The sequence below is a fragment of the Ammospiza caudacuta genome, chromosome 10 (genome assembly GCF_027887145.1).
Source record: "Ammospiza caudacuta isolate bAmmCau1 chromosome 10, bAmmCau1.pri, whole genome shotgun sequence".
Lineage (NCBI taxonomy): Eukaryota > Metazoa > Chordata > Aves > Passeriformes > Passerellidae > Ammospiza > Ammospiza caudacuta.
Genome location: NC_080602.1, coordinates 10471956 through 10491622, shown reverse-complemented (window position 1 = coordinate 10491622; position 19667 = coordinate 10471956). Strand labels below are relative to the sequence as shown.

The 19667-nt window shown below is 44.0% G+C and overlaps 1 protein-coding gene and 1 long non-coding RNA gene across 2 annotated transcripts in view; one reads left to right on the top strand and one right to left on the bottom strand.

Annotated features, from left to right (window-relative positions):
- The window catches only part of ARIH1 (ariadne RBR E3 ubiquitin protein ligase 1), a 51661-nt gene that overhangs the window by 27163 nt on the left and 4831 nt on the right, over positions 1-19667 (bottom strand). Inside the window, exon 2 of the mRNA XM_058811178.1 lies at positions 2844-2911. Within this exon, the coding sequence (XP_058667161.1) occupies positions 2844-2911 (68 nt within the window). The remainder of the gene's footprint in view (positions 1-2843; positions 2912-19667) is intronic.
- Positions 633-4203, top strand: LOC131561786 (uncharacterized). Its single transcript, XR_009275101.1, has 2 exons — positions 633-1237; positions 3998-4203. It is a non-coding gene; the product is annotated as an uncharacterized LOC131561786 (long non-coding RNA).

Sequence of the window (19667 nt, the reverse complement as noted above, 5' to 3'; positions counted from 1 at the left end):
TGGAGAAGAGGCAAGCTGGGCATTCCTGACATCCCTCCTCCACTCAGAGAAAACAGGGACATGTGGCCACCAAGATAAGCAGCTACAAGGGACTGCTCTATCTCTGGCTGTGCCTCCAGGGATTAAATCAGGCCTTGGGGACATGTTGAGACACTTTTCTCTTAACAAAATGACATGGGGAAGGCACATAAAGCAGGAGAGCTGCATTTTAACCTCTTCGTCACACAGAGGTGCCTCCTCAAACTCCCCTCAGGAGAGGACACCATAGCAAAATTGGAAGGTAATAATAATGAAAGCATTTTCTTCACTTGGTTCTGAGGTGATGTGGTCATTGCGCACCTGGTGCTCTCCTATCCCTATGAATCCAGCTTGCAAGACACAGGAAAACAATATTTGACATCTTTATTCTCCTTAATGCAGCATATCAGAGGCTGAACTAGTATCTCCTCCACTCATCACTTCCATTCCACAAACAAATCCACCCCAAACCTCCAATTTTGCTTTTCCACACAAACAATTAAAGTTTCACCAGTGGGACAGGGCAGTTTTTTAATTGTGGCTGTTAATACTTTACTCTACGTGGAATAAATATCTGTAACACATCTGCCCTCTGAACACCACTGTGTAATTACTCCATGACAAAGCTGGCACAGACAGCAACAACCTGCTCATTAAAAACAGGCATAACAAGGCTAAAAAAAAAAGTGGGAAAACAGAAATTTTCATGTCACAAGCTCAGATCTCCCCACTTATCAAAAAAAGAGGAGCCACTTGGTTGAAGTGCTTTCCTCCAGGCCAGGACTGATAAGGCTGCTGGGAGCTGGTGCTGACTCACCATGAGCTAAGAGAAAACAGGCACTAATTAGGAACTGCAAATACACCATCAAACAACAGGAACTTCCAAGCAAAATGTGTATTTTGGGGTGGTGTTTTCCCCATAATCCTCACCTAATCCTCACCTATCACCACAGCAATGACCAAACCCTCTTGAACAGCAAGAGCCTGTTCTCAGCCTCCTACCCAGCTTCCTTCTCCTGCTCTAAGACAGCTCAGCACTCCAGAAGATTTCAAGGAAGTTTTTTGGTGCAGAAGGCAGCACCAGGCACTGGAGAGATCCTGTTTTAGTGTTTTTCTAATAAAACAGGACATCAATAAGCATCAAAACTGGGAGCAGTGTGCAACAGGTCTGCCTAAGCAAGTCATGTATTCTATTACTCACAGGTGTAATCCTGCTGAGGTAAGTATTTTAATGAATATGTTTACCTGTGCATTTGTAAATATAACATGTACTTAAACTGGAAAAGCCTTAACAATAATACCTCACATTGACCTGGCTGGCACCTCCCTTCAGAAAAAAAACAAAAACAAAACCACGGCCCAATTTTTTATTTTTAAATTGATGGTAGTCCTAAACAAGCTTTCAACAACAAGGGACAAAATCTACTGTACAAAGGGATGGGTTTTCAGTGCACTTGTGTAGAGGTATCTCACAGGCAAGGAGAGTGAACTTTACCCCACCCAAGAGAACCAGCCCAAGAAACTCAAATATCAAGTGTTGCAAAGCAGGTATTAAATCAGAATTCTTAACAGCTGTAGTTAGAGTTAAATAGTGGATATATTTGTAACACAAAGCTTTCAGACTTCCAACATTTGCTAAAAGAAGTCAAAAGAAAATAAGGACTAGAAAGCTGTAAAAAATACAATCACTTTAGAAAAAAAATCTAGGTTAAACAAAACATAGCATATACCTGAGCACCATCATTAACCAAAAATATTACACAAAGGGCACTAAAGATGTCCTAAATCCATTAGGCAAGGATAGCACAAATATTTATACTCCAAAATAATTACTGACAGTGTGAAAACCTTTGCTCCTCTTTCCTGGGTGACAGAGTACCAAACTACCCCAGGGTCAGTGAAGGGACATTTATCAATTCACAGGAGCACCAACAACTGCTCTGGTTTACCAAGCAGATCTCATCTTCCCACACCCTGATTATCAGGCAAAGGAAATGGTAATTAAGGGAAAAGTCAAACTTTAATGATCCTACCAGGCCCTCCACACCCACCCATTGGTCACTTCACACCAAGTAAGACCAGCACAACCAGCAAGCCCCTGTTCAGCTTTCACTGCTCCTTTTAGTCCAGATTCATTCTCCTCCCAATTTCTAAAGGAATTTATATTCTCCAGCTCCCTCAACTCTCTTCAACACCAACACTGGCACTGGAATGAACCAAATGCAGCTGGATTTGGTCTCCACTGTGTAACAACAAACTGAGAAGTACCTTCTCTGACAAGCAACATTCTAAGAGCTGGAAATCAAAGATGGGAAATAACCATAAAACACTCTGCTCTGAGGGGGAGGGAGGGAGAGGCAAAATTCAAGCCTTTATTTACACACCCTAAAGAAAACCTGGAGCTGTGCAGATGAAGACAAGGCAGGACCATTATCAGCCAGAAACAATTTAGCCTTGGCCAGAGCAGCAAATCAACATGTCAGGAATACACATGCCAGCATGACAGGCATGAGCAGCTAAACCCAAATCCAAAACAGTTGCTAGATAACAAGAACCTGTTCCTGCTTGCTTTTTTCCAAAGCCTGCCCAAAGCCTGTACATGTTCAAACTGGAAATCCTTCTTTCCAATGGGCAACATAACTTCCACAACTTTAAATCTAACCAGGCATCAATAATATTAAAACAATGAGTCACCAGTCACCCTTAGCTGAGAAAGGGGGGACATTTAGAGCTTACACAAAAGATTCTCCTGCCACACGCCGTGCATTCATCCATCCTCACTTGATCCAGGAACAAACATTTTTTCCAGCTCTGCAGCTGCTTACCTCTCCATCAGCTTCTCCTTATCCCAGTTGAAATGGCTAAGCAGTATTCGAGTGATAGTCGCCGGGTTCTGGAGAAAGAAAACAAAAACAATCAATAATTGAGTGACCAAGCCAGGGTGAGAACATCAGGCAGAGCTTTGAATAGGCAAAGGGAAAATCAGGGTGTTTGATAACATCATCTGTTCAGACAATACAGGTTTACTGGCATGGACTGGGAAATAGCTGGACTTGACAAATTTTAAAAGGAAAAAAAACTCCAACTCTGTAAATCCAAGCACCTTAATAAAATGAGAATTTGGTTGGAGATTTAAGGACCAGACTAATTACACCTACCACAGTCCAACATCTCCACATCCAGTATGCCCACACAATGCAATTCCAGGATGGCTGTAAAATGCAGGAAGGGCTGATTTCTATCCATCCTATCCATTTTTGCCACAATCTCCACACTACTTGCAGAGCAAGAATAATCCAGCCCTGACCATCAAAACACTTGGGCTGGAAAGTGTCCTAGAACACAACTGGCTGCCAGTGTAAGAAGTCCCTGGAAAAGCTCTCAGAAGTTCTTGAAGCACCATCAAATCCAGAAAAAAACTCAGGGCAGCTAAGGAAAGAAAGCTAAGGAAAGAAATACAGTCTAGAAAGGTCAGAAGGAAGGTGGAACATAAGAGCTGATTTTCACTCATGAACAAGTTTTTATTCCAACTAAATCTGAACCATCAGCCAAGAGTTCGATTATATGAGAAGCACACCAGACCATATGGCTTCTGTTACACCCCAGAACCATATTTTAGCTCTCCAAATCCACTCTCTGGGCTCAGTTTTAGGACCATTTACATGCAAAGGAGACAAGAGCAGGGCCGTGAGAGCGGCTGCCTGTTCTTTGCCATTTGACACCAAAATGGAAGTTTGCCTCAGGGCCAACGTTCAATGGACTGCTCTGAAGCTGTTGAAAAGTAGGACATAAACCAGCAATGTGATTTCCTGAGCCCTGCAGCCACAGCCACAACCTGATGCTGCCAAAAGCCAATGCTGTCACCCACAGCAGCGATCCCACCCCATCCCTGCATCTCCTGCCCTCATCAGCTCATACCACTACAGCCATTTTATGCTGCAAATAATGACTCAGAAACTGATCTTCTCTTTTCCTTTAGGTTGGTTTTTTTCATGGAATCAGCTCTCCAATCCATTTGATTGCCTGACCACACAAACAGCTGCATTAGCACAAGGGGAAAGCAGGACAGCCTCTCACCACCACCAACAAAACCTTCACCGAAATAAAACCCTCGGGTGACAGCGTAATAAGCACAAAGAACAAGTCTTGTGGTTTTATAGTATAAAAGTGACACTCCTCTCCTTCTACAGTGTGTTCTGACTCTTATTAATGCCAGTAGAGATTGTTTAAGGCCAAACTAAGAATTTTTTTCCAGCTTAAAAAGCCCATGTGAAGCAAAGCAGCTACAGAAAGGTTTGAGCAGACCCCTGACGGAACAGCTGGGACAGCAGATCCAGTGTGGGCAGGAGATACCAGAAATGGCTATTGCATGGTCACAGTGTGGGTCTGGCCCATATCTGAAGCTGTCCCCCAGGTGACAGAGATCCAAGCTGTCCCCTGCAGCAACACCAAGTGCCTGGGTCACAACCACATGGCACCAGCCCTCCAACAGCATCCCTCCCTCATCCAGCCCTGCAATGGGAGCAAGCAGCTCAACCCTTTCAAGTCAGTCCTACTAACAAAGAAGCTCTATGGGAATTTAGGGGCCTCCATCCAGCAGCCTCTTGTGGGCTTTAGTTTCTGATCTTTACACGTTATTTTGTATTTGGATCTCCACAACAACCTTTTCTGTAACTCAGGCTGTACTATGTAGGAGTACTTTAAAGAAGTTCTTAAAAGCTCACTTAGACACAATTCCTGGAGCGATTTAATCAAAGATAAAAATATACTTTAGTAAATAAACCTATCTTATCTCTAGATTATCTTGGTTATGATACCAGCCCCTGTAATTCTCCAGTTATTAATTTCAGCTAGCAAAGCACACAGCCCTTCAACATAAGGAGTCTTCACTCAGCCCACAAATCTGCCAGATGTACAGAGAAACACAATTTTCCCCATTTCTCAAGCAAAGGCACTGAGAGAGCTTTAATTAAAATCAGCCCAAAGTCTTGTCCTATCTTCTACCACAGCAGCCCACTTGGCCACTTATTAAGGCTTCTGGGAATACCTGTTAATCACTTAATAGGCTAAGGGGCAGCTGAGGTAGTGGTCTCTGGCTGACTTTAAAAAGACAGAAGGTTTCCCCTGCACTGAAGGAAAAATTGGGGTTTCTTACCCATGAACTCCAATGGTCTGCAGTGATTATTAAGTCTGATCCAGCAAACACCACTCCCCAAAGGAGATGTGGCTGGAAAGGACAAGAGGGTTTCATCTGTGGCTTCTCCATTTTCCCAACACACGGGCACTGCAGCTTTCCAAAAGTTTCCCTAGGTCAGAGCCCCCAGGTATTCCAGCACTGAGAGATCAGGGCACAAAACTGGACATTATTTCAGATTTTACTGTTGACTCTGTGAGCTATCACCTTCTCCAGGCTTGCTGGGCTCCAGCTTCCTCCAGCACTGTTGGTTGAACATTTTAGAAAAGAAAGGAAACGCCAGCAGCATGACAAGCTCCCACCAGAAATAGCTGGGCTGCCTGCTTGCAGTGCCTGCCACATCCCAGATGTAGCATTCAAACCTCCCCTGGCTGTTTCCCAGACACAGAAGGCAGGAATTAACACAGCCCTGCCCTTGCTCATCCCTGAACAGGCATACAATCTGGACTGGAGGAGCACAGAAGACTGGGAGGAAGGCAACTAAAGGGCAAATCAGAGGAAAATACAAATGCCAAAAGTTCTGACATGAAGGACTGTTCCAGTCCAAGAGCAGGCACACCATCATGGAATGCACAGATTTCCCTCACAGTTACTGCAGAGCAGAGCTGGAGGAGTCAACCACAGCACCCACCTCAGTGAGAGCTGTGCCCTGTACCTCAGGCACACAGAGATAAAACACCACCAAAATAATTTGCTATTTCAACACCAGTTCCACTCCAGCTTTGCACGAACCCTCAGCCATCACTCTGCACACTCATTCTGTAAAAATTAATGGAATGTCCAAATCCTGGGTTGCACAGCACTGGGAAGTCAGGGGCTCTGTCTGCCTCCTGGTTTGGCACACAGGATTATTTCCTCCAACCACACACACAGATTAGTTCTGAGCAGGCTCTGTTGCTGCTCAGACGGGATTACTCCCGAGGCTGTGAGAGCACGCTCCTCCTAAAGCTATTTTCTGTTTACAGAGATGAATTTTCCTACAGAAAGCAGCCAGGGAGGACAGAGAGCAGGGGAACAGCCAACATGGTCTCCTCCAAACGTGGTCTGATGAAAGCTGAAACAGCAGATCTCACTTACAGCAGCCTCCTATTAAATTTTACATGTTGGATTGCCAGGAGCCGAGGGAAGCAAGCCTGTTGATATCCAGATAGGAACAAACCCGAGGAAAGCAGCCATTTTGTTGAAATTCTCTGGGCACTTCAAAAGATTTCCTAACAAAACATTCCAAATAAAGCTCTGCCCAGAGAGAAACACCCTCAGTTCTTCAGCAGGGAATTTTTTTTTTTTTTTTTTTTTTTTTGAGCTAACAAAGCAACCAAGTCCCACATATGCTTCAAACAAATTCCACTCCAGCACAGCTTTTCACTGGAGGTATTTGCATTTACTGTCCTTATCTAGGTTGCCATGCTCCAGCACACCAATGCAAGCAGGAGATACAGCAATAGGAAGCCCTACAAAGGTCTGGACTTCACCAAAGAAGCATTATTAATTCAAATAAAACTCCTTAATTTAATAGAATTTAATTCAACTGGAAGCTTCATCAGTGATAAGAGTTAGAATTCTTTTTGCTGTCAAAATAAGAAAGTATGAATCGGAAGGAAGACTCTGGATGCACTTAAATGCATAAATGAATTATAAATTAAATATTATTAGAACATTAGCTTGAATCAGAATTTCCAAGCAGCACAATTTGCTGAATGACAGTTGGGAACACTTGATCCATTCATGTTTCGCTCCATCAAGACGAGCTGCATGGTTAATTCTTGATGCTATTTCAAAGAAAAGCATATTCTACAGTTCAGCTTCTCCTCACATGCTGGGAATCAGTTCCTGGTTCAGTTTCAGCATTTACTACAAATAAAAACCATTTAAGAACAACTTAAGCTTAGTTCTCCAGCAAAATCCTTTCTCCTGGAGACATGATATTGATAAATTCTTTGTTTTGTTTCTTTCCACGTCAGGGATGGTTTTGTTTTCTACCCGTGGCAGCTTCTGCACTCCAAAAGTTTTCATCCCAACTGCAGCACCTCCATCCCAACATCAGGGGCTTTTACAGCAATAAGGAATTGATGCCACTTCCAGTTGGGTTTTCACACAATTGCTCTGCACTTGTGAATCCAAGCAGATTCAGAAACCCTGACTTTGCCCAAGCCTCAGAAGTCTGCAGAGGGTTCAAACCTCAGCAATGTCCACTGCTGTATCCCATGGGGACACAAGGCTGGGTTTACATTTCCCAGCACAAGGAAACCCATGGTTTCACATCAGCTGACAAGACTGAGGGCTTGGCTCGGTGGAGGAGCAAAGAGTCACCACAAGCTAATGCTGGTCTGAAGCCAAGCAGCACAAACATCTGCTCCAGTGAGGTGGCATCTGGGGACACACCACCACTGTCAATATTTAACCAGCCAAACCCCCAGTGCTTGCAACAGCAGAGCACCAAGTGGAAACTCCTGCTGCCCAGCATCTCCAAGGCTTGTCACATGCACACTGTGCCATGGGAGAAGCGCTGATAAATAAACCAGAGGTCACATTTAATGGCAGTGGGGAGAGGAGAAGGGGCCCCACCATGAGACTGTGACCAACACCAAGGCACCAAAGAGCTTCATCACACAACAACCAAGGGGCACCAGCCCAAAATCCTGCAATAACCTGATGTCTGCTCTGCTTGGACCCCTTGCTCTTCACCTGCACCTCTCCCAGCCCCACACAGATAATCACAGGTATAAAGATACAGCTAGAAAGGGTCTTAAATCAGCTTTTAACAGATCACAGTACAACTGTCAGTAAAAGGTTTGCACTGCTGCGCAAGTGGACTGAGTGACCTTCATTTGTGGAGATCCATTCACATCCATTCTTCCAGGAGACAATTACAGGAAATCTTACAAGCACAAAACCTCATTTCTAGCAGCTTAATAAAATTCCCAGGAAGCCAGCACAGAAGATGAGATCCAAGTGTTGAGTATTTCCAGGACATGATCTCAAACTTGCTAGTTTTTAAACACCACCAACTGAGCACTCTGAGAAGCTGCTGGAAAACTTCTGTGTAATCGAATATTCCCTGGCTCGATTACAGGCAGAACATGAGAGGGCTGCTGTGAGGAGAGGACAGAGCTAAAGGGCTCCTTCTGCCAAGCCACCCGTGCTCTCTCCCTGTGCCATCCCCTGGGTCTGGGACAGAATCACACCATGGACATTGCTGCCATTGGCTATAGCAGGATTCACAGCATGCTGGTGGGTCTCAGACAGTTCTCACCTTCCCCTCAGAGATAGTAACAGCATCAGAACTGCTCATTCTCTGTACCCCACTGAGGGGGTGGTCTTTGCATCTTACTGAAGCCATAACAGAAGACTGGAGTTAGAACTCTAAACCACCCGAAAATGAACCAGTTTGCTGCCATGTCAACACAACTCCACAAGAAGCCAGGCTACTCTCTGTGACTGTTGTCATCTGCTGTCCTCAGTCTGGCATTTGCCTCAACTTCAGCACCGATCATCTCCTCAGCTCCCTACATCCTTCTTCATCTCCTTAACCTCCCTTCACACATCATCTCCTAATTCTGAAAATTAAGTTTTACAGAGTTACTGAATTAGTACCATTACCTGATGGCACCAAATGGTAGCTTGATCAGTTTGTAGTAACTTAGGTGCACTTTACTGACTGTTTCCAGCTCTGATGAACATACATTCTTCTAGCAGGGGAAGATAATAAAAAGCAACTTCAGCGAAAACTCTATTACTTCAGTTAATTGGTTCAAGAGACAGAAATGAAGCAGTCAGCTGCTTTACATTTTCTCAGAGCCTTTTGGAAAGCTTTCAGGTTAATGATTAGGAGCTGCAATGAAGAGCCATTGTCTAATAGAGCTTTTAAAAGCAGAAAAAAATACTAAAGCAACAATTCCAGGATGAATTAGCAAATTTGGAAATGCAAAAACTGAATTTGCACTGTAATACTTCTAAATAAAAGAAGATGGCATGGATTCACCCTGATGGTCTCAGACAACTGCAGAAGCTCCACCACCAACTCAACACAAATTAAAAACGACCAGGAAAGGTTTCTTCCAGCATTTCAGCTATGCTCACTTCCATAGCAGGAGAGCTGGGGTTGATGACAGGACAGAGAGAGATTAACCCTTATTCTATACATTTAATCTGAAGAACACTTTGGTTTCTACTTCCTTTTGCTACAGTTCTGGAGAATAAAGTCCATCCTTAAAGAGGAAGGACCCACAGATCCTGAGCTGATGCTCTACTGCCCACAACAGCAGTAACACGCAAAGGATTGCTTTCTTACTGGTGTCTCTCAGCACAAGAAATCCCAACATATGAACAAAAGCTCAGCAGAGCTGGGTAGACAACACAAGCCCCAGGTCTGGTTTCTACAGTCTGTGCTGAGCAACTGCAGCTGCTGTGCTGAGCGCCGGGTGGGAGCACATGGGTGCCAGCGTACGCTGCACAACGGCTTTATTCAATCCTGAGCCTCCCACTCAAGGATTTGCAAAGACTTGCCTTAAAAGAGTAGGAGAAGGTGATGGCATCATTTCCATATAATTCTCCCAGTTTACTATTTCAGCAGCCCTGTAATATCTCCCCATCCACTGAGGAGGAAGCAAACAGCCCCCAGTGCTGCAGCCAGGCTGGGCACGAGGGGAGAGCAAAAACCCTCAAAGTTTTGGCTACCATGGATGTAAAGAGCTTTAATGTTCATCCAGGTACATTCCAAGTCCCTGGTAATCACCAACCTCCCCCTCAAGTCAAACCTTTAGTCAACACCCAGTGTCACAGAGCTGCTCTGACAGGATGAGACCCCATGGAACAGAAATGGATACTCAGGAATCAATACCAGACCTCTGTGTCCCCATCACAAATGATGCACGGTCACCTTCCCTGCTGGTCAATAAAACACCACTCCCACAACCAGGGACCACAAAACACAGCTGAGCCTGCTTCCCTCCTGACACCACTGCTCTTCCAGACCTCCAGGTTCCATTTTTCCTCCTCTATCCAACATGATCCTAATCCTACTGAAATTCTCACCCCACCACATAGCTACTACACTCATGTCATATATGGGTCACAAATGTTTCCAACACTATCAGACACAAAACTTGGGTTTTCTCCAGATCACAAGCATCCCTAAGGCAGAAAGAATATCATTAGATACTTTCAGTTCTATACAGTCTCTAGGCTACACACAGAGACAGCTTCAGTTCTTCTCTCAGACCAATAAACAACTCACTAATGCCTGGCTTGAATAAAACACACTGTGTTGCTTCAAGAGGAAAGCAAAAGCACATTTTGCCACAGAAAAAGAACTCTACTGAATGAAGGCAGTGACTGACAGTAAGTACCAAAACACCAAGGCTTAGCCTAAGAGCACAGTTCAGGAATCTCTACCCCTGCAGAAGATTCCAGAGAGGCCAAGGAAGACTCTGGACAGCCAGAACAGCTTAGCTATGCACCAGCTCTATTTCTGCCTGGGAGATGAAGTGACAGCAACTTGGATTACGATTTTAATCTGAAATAGGGCAGTAACTGGGCAAGACCAGACCAGTTCAGAAAATATTTATTCAGCAGTAACACAAGCTCACACAAGCACTGGCTCCTGCACTCACCACTGGAGTCAGTGATGGGAGCAGAAGTGACCAGACACAGGAACTGACTGGCTAAAGGGGGTGGCAGGTTTATTTTAACACAGACAGGATCACTGTGTCACCAGACAGCTGAGCTGGAACAACCTGGACAACAGGGACTCGCTTCCAAGAAATCTGTTTGTCTCAGTCTGCCAAAAGCCACGTGTCAGGCACATTAAAGCTGGGTCTCCCCTTATCAACAGACCCCCAAATCTTCTTGTCCCAAAGACTGTAAAGCATATTGGGGTATACTTTGATGCCAGGTACAGTCAAAGGTCCCATTTTTTTCTCCATTTTCTAACCAGCTATGAAGAGCAGACCCTCACCCTCTTCACCCCAATGTCTGGGGGCTGTATGCACCTGGCCTACCAAACAGCAGATCCTGATAGTAAACTGTGGGAATACTGCCAGTATCTACTACCAAGTGTCCTCAATGTAGCCACGTGAGCCTGACAGAAATACACTTTTTAATAAAGGTCTTTTATTAGTCAATGTTGGAAAGACAGGAAGTGGCATATGTCAGGCCAGCTACCCATCAAGCTGATAAAAGGAAACAACCCAAAGCACATTTTTCATGTGCTGTCTTCAGTGACTCAACTCCTGAATGAACTGTGCATTTCTGGGAAGGCACAGGTCTGCTGATGTGAGCTCCAGAAACTGTCCTGTTTGCAGGCAGAAATGGGTGTTAAAGGAATAAAGCTGAAAGATGAACTGCACATCTGCTTTCTTCCTTTGCATCATTTTGTACAAGTCTTGTGGAGTCTCAGAAAAGCTTTCCCTGCTCTTTCCCTCACTCCAGTATGTACTGGTACATTGACTCAGCTCTTTCACCACCATGTGCACAGCCAGGGCCTGGCCCAGAGCCAGAGGCACCCAAAGGGCTGAACCCACATCCTGGCATTTATAAATCTGTACAAGAGTGGCACTGCTCCTCCACACCAGCGAGGAAAACTGCTGGCTCCTTCCTCCAGCAAGAATTATATGGAAATGATGCCATCACCTTCTCCTACTCAGCTCTGGCCAGTGAATGATTTCCCAGTTAACACCACCAGCATTTCACGGATTTTGCACACATTTAGCACAACACAACTTTGCTTTTGCTGTTTTAGGCACATTCAGAGGCATCACCCAGACCAGGGCAGTGTGAAGAGGCTGCTATGAGCAGATGAGTGGAGGAAATATCAGAAGCAACTTGAAGAAATAATGATACCATGGTATACTTGAAATGTTTAGAAGAAATCAGACAAACTCTAGGAGGATGAAGGTATTTTTATAATACTCAGCATCACAGTTGTACTGGGGAAGGGTAAATTCCCAATAACTTGCGGATTTTTTTCCACAACCTATTTCCATGGCAGATCTGTCTGTAGGCTCAAACATGTGCCATGAAAACAACTGATTTTCTCAGCTAATTTTTGTAAGTTCTCAGCAAAGGGCTCTCAAATTGTCCTTCCAGATGATGATGTAAGGGTGTCCCCTGTTCAGACAGTGTGCAAGCAGAGGATCAGCCTCCAAGGATGTTCAGCATCAATGTGTCTCTCAAACAGTGCTGGTTATGTCTCAGGTTTTGGGTGATCTGACCTGCTTTTGTTACTGGGCACTACTGGAGAACACCTAGCACAGGGTGCTTGGGCACAAAGACACATGAGTTGTTTAGTACAGAAGATATAATCCAGCCAAACTCTGTATCAGCTCAAGACAGCCACTGGTGACTCCTAAAAATCACAGGATAACAGAGAAATCCCCAGAAATCAGAGTCCTCAAACTCACAGCTATTTGGGGGAAATAACTCACCATGCAAAAATCTCACAGTGACATGCCTGTGCAGCCTGTCCTGAGTCCTGATTTCAGTTCAGAACATTATAATTAACATTTTCCAACAAATATACAGACAGGAAAAAGAAAATGGTGAGGGATGATAACTTCTTCCACAAGCACAATGAGGTGGCACCCACAAACTACTGCAAGTTAAAGATCTACCAATGGAAGTAAACAAAAGCCATCCCAATGAATAACTTCTCTCATGGCAATGGCCAGGTTACCTCAAAAATATTTGGATACATAGTCACTGGTGGCATGCAAGTGTTAACCCCTTCATCAACAGCATGACTACTGAGAAAAATAGGCTTGGCACAGGAATTTTTAGCCAGAGACAATTTACATGAGTATTTCTGGAGAACAAAAAAATCCTTAACATTTTTCTAGCGTCTCTTTCCCCTTCAGGCCCTAGTGAGGTGAGCACTTGGTAGTTTTCTTCAGTTTTCTGTCATTCATTGCTTCTGATTTTGTCCCTTCTTCAAAGGAACACCCATTTTTATGGCCCATTCTCCCTTCACTGGGGCAAAGAGGAAGTTTTCCCATTCCACAGAAGCATCACCACACTCCACAGTATTTTAGAAAATAAAAATACACATTCCTCAGGGTGATTTCATCTGCCCATCACAGGCAAAATATGTTTTAAACATTCAATGTCACCCTGACAAACAGGCAGGAAATCCATTCTGGTGATGCCTATGCCTTAGTCAACAACTCTCAACCAAGAAAAAAAGAAAATTTAGCCATCTCAAGAAACTCTTTAGGCCCAGGAAACCACTGCCAATGCAGCAGTGGCTTGGGGATGTAATCTTTGGCAGCATCTTGACGCTGGCAGCAGCCCCAGTGCAGATGTGGTTGTGGCTTGTACCACTTCCCTGCAAAAAGCAGCTTTACCTGCAAAAGCACTTTGTTCTGCTGGCACAACCTGCATCTGCACTTGGAAAACCTGCCAGCATCCTTTTCCCAACAAGCCTCTTCTAGCTGGGATCATTTTTTAATGATGACTTTGCAGTTTATTTACCACACTCTGCTCATTTATTCTTACTTAGTTTTACAGCCAACAAAACACAGCCCTGGCAACATGTTACTTTCTAAGCCGGGATTTCCGCTACAAGAAGTAATTTTGCCTCTTTGTACCCCAAAATTTTTTCCTCCAAGGGTTCTGCAGAAGCCACCTTTGAAGAAAAGATAGTCTGGAGGCATGAGGAGTTTAGTAATCACTTGTTCACTCTTGTTCCCAACAAGATATACCTCGAAGTCTAACTGCAGTCTCTAATTGCTGCAGGTATTTTTAACCAGCTACCTGAGCTCCCTCGAGTTCAGAGAAAATAGTCTGGTGGGATCTGATACAGAAATAGCAGAACACAAGTCATACAGCAGTGGGGGAGAATGGGAAACCTCCAGTGTTTTCACCATTTTCTTGTTTAAGGGCTTTAAAAATTTGCCTCTACACAGACTTGCACTCATTTAATCAGAAGTGTTTCTATAGCTGTGGAGTCAAACCAGCATGGAGGTGCAGATTCCCTATTCCCTTTTGGCAGGGAATGGAAACAAACCTGGACATGCAATTTTGTATTTGATGGACTCCACACCAGCTGACAAGGATATCCCTTGTTCCTCTCCCATTAAAATATTACTGTCATCAAGACATTGGGCTTCTGCAAGAGGAAAACCCCACCTAATCAGCCCTGCCTTGGAACTGCTGTGCAGGGCAGCAAGAGGAATAATTACACTAATGACTGGTGAATAATTGAGTGCACTGAACAGGCTGGCACCCAGCCTCCTCCAAATCCCACTGCTGCCTGCAGAAACACCCTGGCAAAGGACAGGAGGGAATTACAGCAGGCACACGAGAGTGACACAGAGCCCAAACACCCTCCCTCCAGAGAGCTTCAGTATCCACCATGCCTACAGAGAGCTCCAAGTCTTGCACTGCTCCCCTTCTAGAAGTTATCATCCCAACCAGAAATGGTTTTGTGCACATTTTGAAGCATCAATTTCAGCTCTATTAACAATACAAATAAGGATATTTCAAGCATGTCATATTATCAAGTAAAATAAAGAGACTGGTTATTACAGAACAACCTAATGCACATCTAAAATGTGTATAAATCAGAGTATCACCTTAATTTGCTCAGATGGCCTTTCAGTCACTGCAGAAGTATTACAAACTATCAAAACAAAGACATTAGACACATTATTTCATCAGATCTTCACACTGTATAAAAATTATTAATTTTTTTATTGAATTGTTATTTTATATTATAGTTATTTTCATCTATGCAAGCTAGGTGAGATTTTACTCCCGAGGACCTTCCAGTTTACATTGTTGCTCCCAGAGGAAAAATTACACAGCTAACTAAGAGATGGAAAGTTGCTCTTCCCCCCTTTTTATTAAAAAGCTGCAGTTCAGCCTAGTTTTAATACACATTGTTTAACAAAGCTCTGTCACTTCCAAGCTCCAGCTCTGGAATCCAACCTCAAAACATGGCTCTCCCACACTCTTCTTTTCACACCATTCTTTTTACTCCCTATTTCTCAAAGTCTAGATGAGTAGGATAAAGATAACTAGGAGTTAACTCAGTCTTAAGTTTTTCTTCCCACACAGGAAAGCTCATTGCAAGGGAGACTGTTTATTCATGTGAGTCCTCCTGGTTTCCCCTAATCCCTCTCCACATTTCTGTCTGCCAGACAAAGGAATGCTGATTGCATTTGTGTTTTGTTGCACAAGAATACACCAAGCCCACAGTTACCAGCTGCAGAGGGCATCAAAATTTTCAATAACTCTCCAGAGCTCTTTCCAAAGTTAAATATGCACTTTTAACTAGATGTGCACACAAAACAGACCACAGAAATGTTGAGGTGTGGATGCACATCCATTTGTTTGGCTGACAGAGTTGAACAATTCAAAGACCATCACTTATGGCACCTGGAACAAAGCAGCTGCTCATGGGGTCAGAGACTGAGGAAGAAGAGCAGAGAGGAGACATTTTTACCTGCAGAGTTCCCTGCATCCAGGCAGCCAGTAATGGGAACTGCCCAAGACCAATAACCACGTAACCATAGCTCTGCTGTAGGTGCATGGGTCTGTACATCCCCAAAAGCACCACTGGGGAGGAGTGTCAGACCCTCAAACACCAGAACAGTTTGAGTGAGTTGGTGTTTCAAGCCAACCAAGCCCATCCCAAGTGCCCCAACTCCAAAACCCAGAGGCAAACCCCAAAGAAGTGACCTGGAGTGAAGCACTGCTCTGTCACTACCATAGCAGGTCCACACAGCCATCAAAGCAAGCACAGGACAGTAAAACAGCCATGTCCTGCTGGGAGTTTCACACAAGGGTGTTGTTCAAATACCAGCTCCTTCCTCTGTGGCACTGGAAGGGTTTTGCTGAAGAAACCAGCAAAAAAACCACCCTGTGCAGGGCAGCACCCAACACACTCCTTCAGAGGTTGGCCCAGTCACGAACAGCAGGCAGGAAATGGGAACCTTCAGAACCACTTCAAATTTTCAATTTTTTACCTTGGAAGAAACTCTCTTCAGGCTGCCTCCTTAATAAGAATTGCAAATATTAGTTTAAAAAGAAAACCTTTGAACTAACACTCAAAGAAGTCAATTCTTTTGGCATTTGACTACTTTTAGGTCCAATTATACAGATTCTTCTGGTTCTACTAAGTTTTTACTGTGTCTTCTCCACTTTGAGAGGACTTTAACTGTGCCCAAGTAAAATTCTTTTGAGCAGGAACTCCTACTCTATCCTGATTATCTGCTGGGAAACAGAGTTGAGAGTCTGCATCCCTCATCTGGTGAAATCACTGCAACAATCACAAACAATTTTTCTGAAGGCAATAAGCAAATATCCAAGCTCTTAATTTCAAACATTGGGATTATCTTCCTTCAGCTCTCAAATTCCTCAAATCACAAAGCAATGAAAGCTTCATCTGTTGTGAATTAAAATGCACAACAAGGCCTATTTGTGGTGTCACAGTACATGGAGAGTCCCTCCCCTCAGACCAGGAAGCCTCTCACACCTCCATGCTTGAGACACAAGTACTGTCCCACAAGAACTAATTGTGAAGCAGATGGCCAAGACATCATCCTTGCACTGCTTGTCCCTGGAAACAAGAGGTGCCACATGGTGCTCTAACATATCAGTTTTTAACCATGGAAGATACAAAACCAGGAATGTTTTAGAAACACTGGGCAGAAGTACCTTCGTGTGCCAGTAAGTGGGCACCAGTGGAAACCACCAGCAGAAGACCAAGAAGCCCAGCTTTAGGAAGGTTGTACACTCAATTACCACCAAATTACAGCTAAAAGCCACCTGCTGTCAGGGCTCTCAGCTACAGCAGCTGTATCTGCCTCCTCTCCCAAACACATCCACACAGAACCACAAGCCTGGCAACAAGGACAGGCACCACACCACAGCCATGGAGCAGCTGTGCTCTCCTCCCCATGCTTCTCCAGAGGGAGGACACCAAGGGGGAACACTCCCCTCCAAAGTCAAATCTTTGTTTCTCCCTTTTTACTAGGCAGTGGTAATGCCTATCAGCTCTGTGCTCCACCAGCTCCCAAAAATTGCCCAAAACTCAAGGCAAGACTGCTGGCAATGCCAAAGTGCACCACAACCACCCAAGAGGCTTTCACAAGGGCTTACTCACTTCTTCCAAGTGGCTTTGCTGCTGTCAGAAGCTATCTATGTCAGGTTTTGGATCTGAAATGATTCCCATCATGTGGAAGAAGTTCTCAGTCTTTAAAAACAAGGAAAAGATTGAATGCCAATGGTTTTGTTTGAGTGCTGTGTATGTACAGTGGTTCAAACCCTCACCACAGTGAGCTGCTCTGAGTACCTGGCATTGCTACACCCCCTAAACAAGGGGTCACTCCTGCAAGAGCCTTTGCACTTCCATGGGCATTCCAAATTTGGGAAACAAACACACCTGTGAAGTATAAACTCAGTTACACCTGAAACAACTACTGAGGGAAGCCCTGGATGGCAGTTTTCAAAGCATTTATTTAAACAGTGCTTCCATCACAGCTCAAGATCAACAACTAAGAGCAAGGCAAGGAATTCCATACAGGCCAAGCTCAGGGTTTCCAACACTTCCAACACCAAACACCCATGATGGTGAAGATATTTAATATTATCAGTATTTCCATTATCAAACTACTAATGATTTTTCTCCACCTGAATGCCTCATCCCCTCAGAGCCTCCTGCACCAACATCCCCCACAAAAAGCCAGCAGCCCTCTCCCAAACCTGAGGCATCTGTATTCTGGGCTGTGCTCAAATGCACCATTTGGCATTACTGAGCAGCTACAAACCCTCCCAAGGTGTTTTACAATAAACCAGGCTGCAATTTCCTTGCAGTTGCTGCAGCTCCTAAATGACTTGATGAATTCAGCAGCATTAAGCACTTGTGTGCACCCAACAGCCTCCAAACATCCTTTGTGGCTGTCAGGGATCCAGCACAGCCAGCCACAAAGAGAAAACATCACTTACAACACCCAGATAATTCCAGAAGTACCAGAAATCTGCGGGACCCTGGAGTTTGGGACTGAGGTATGTGGAAAGAACTTCCAGCTTTCCCAGTTACAGACAATTTCAGGTTCTTTTCCCAGTTAAACAGATTTCCTAAGCAGAGGAATGAGTTGCTACCTTCCCCAGGAAAAAAAAAAGGCTCCTAAAAAGAAATTCTGGATGAAAACATTGACTTGCTGTTAAAACAAGCACAATGTGGAGATCAACCATCCCTTCCTTCAACTATCACACCTGACACCAACAGCAGAACCACATTCTCATTTGTTTCATTAATGGAGTAAAGGGGAAGAGAAATTAGCTTAGAAATAGAAAACTGAAAACCATTCAACAGGTTCCAAAGACACAGGACTGCCCTACATTTCCAAAGGGCACTGGAGCTTTGGGGTTCATTTGCTGTTAGAAACTTGAACTTGTGCAAGGTCAGAGCTAAGGGGTCAGAGCTTGGGACAAGTATAAAAGGGGAATCCATTGTTTTTAATGATGCTTTAACACCCAGAAATATCTCATTTTGCATCAACTGCAGTCTCACAGCTTTCACTTTATAGCAGAAACAACCCTTTACTTTGCACAGCAGGGATGGTCCTGCTCACTGAAATTAAACCCACAGGGAATAGCAACAACTGTATTTACTATTTAGTTTTAGCGTTCTGGAAATAAACATTTAAAAGTAGTTAAAAAAAAATTAGTGTTTTCAGTTTCACTTTGAAACATCCCAGAACACATTGATTCCCATCTGCACCCCAAGGCCTCTAAGGAAAAGGCTCATTGCTGTGATTTTGGGAAAACTACATTGAGACAAAAGCAACCAACATCAAATGTTTTCACACATGGCCAACCACAAGATTTGCATTTGGCCTAACAGAAACATAAAGCACAAAGCAAATGGGTCATATTTAAGTGCTAAGTTGAAATTCCTCTGGAGACTTAACAAGACTTTTCTACATGGTAATGCTGAAATTTAAAGTAATATTAAAAAAAATTCTATTATACTCAGAATTACATGTCTTGGCAGTCAGGAACAGACACCATGTCATTTCCAAAAGCTCTGGAGTGATTGCTTATACAAGATTCCAGGAATGCTTTGTCACAATCAAGTTTATTCCATTCCTTGGAAATATTAAATGCATTCCTACCATAATGAAACACCTTATAAACACCACGTGACAGAAACATGGGGTTTCACAAAGCATTTCCTCCCAGCATCATAACATTCAGGCCCCTGACATGAATTTTATCATCAAATAAGTAACCACACAAGGAGCTTTGCTAATGCACCTCGGGCTGTGAGAGGAGGACCCGGATGGAAGCAGCTCCAGCCTCCAGTGCTTCCACCCACAAACTCCCACCTAATGCTTGTCAGGCAGCTCCAAGCACTCCCAATTTCCAAGATGTCATCTGTAGCATTAAATACAGCTTTGAGCACGACCCTGTACTACAAGCAGCAATTCCTGTTGCTCACTGGCAAGTCATC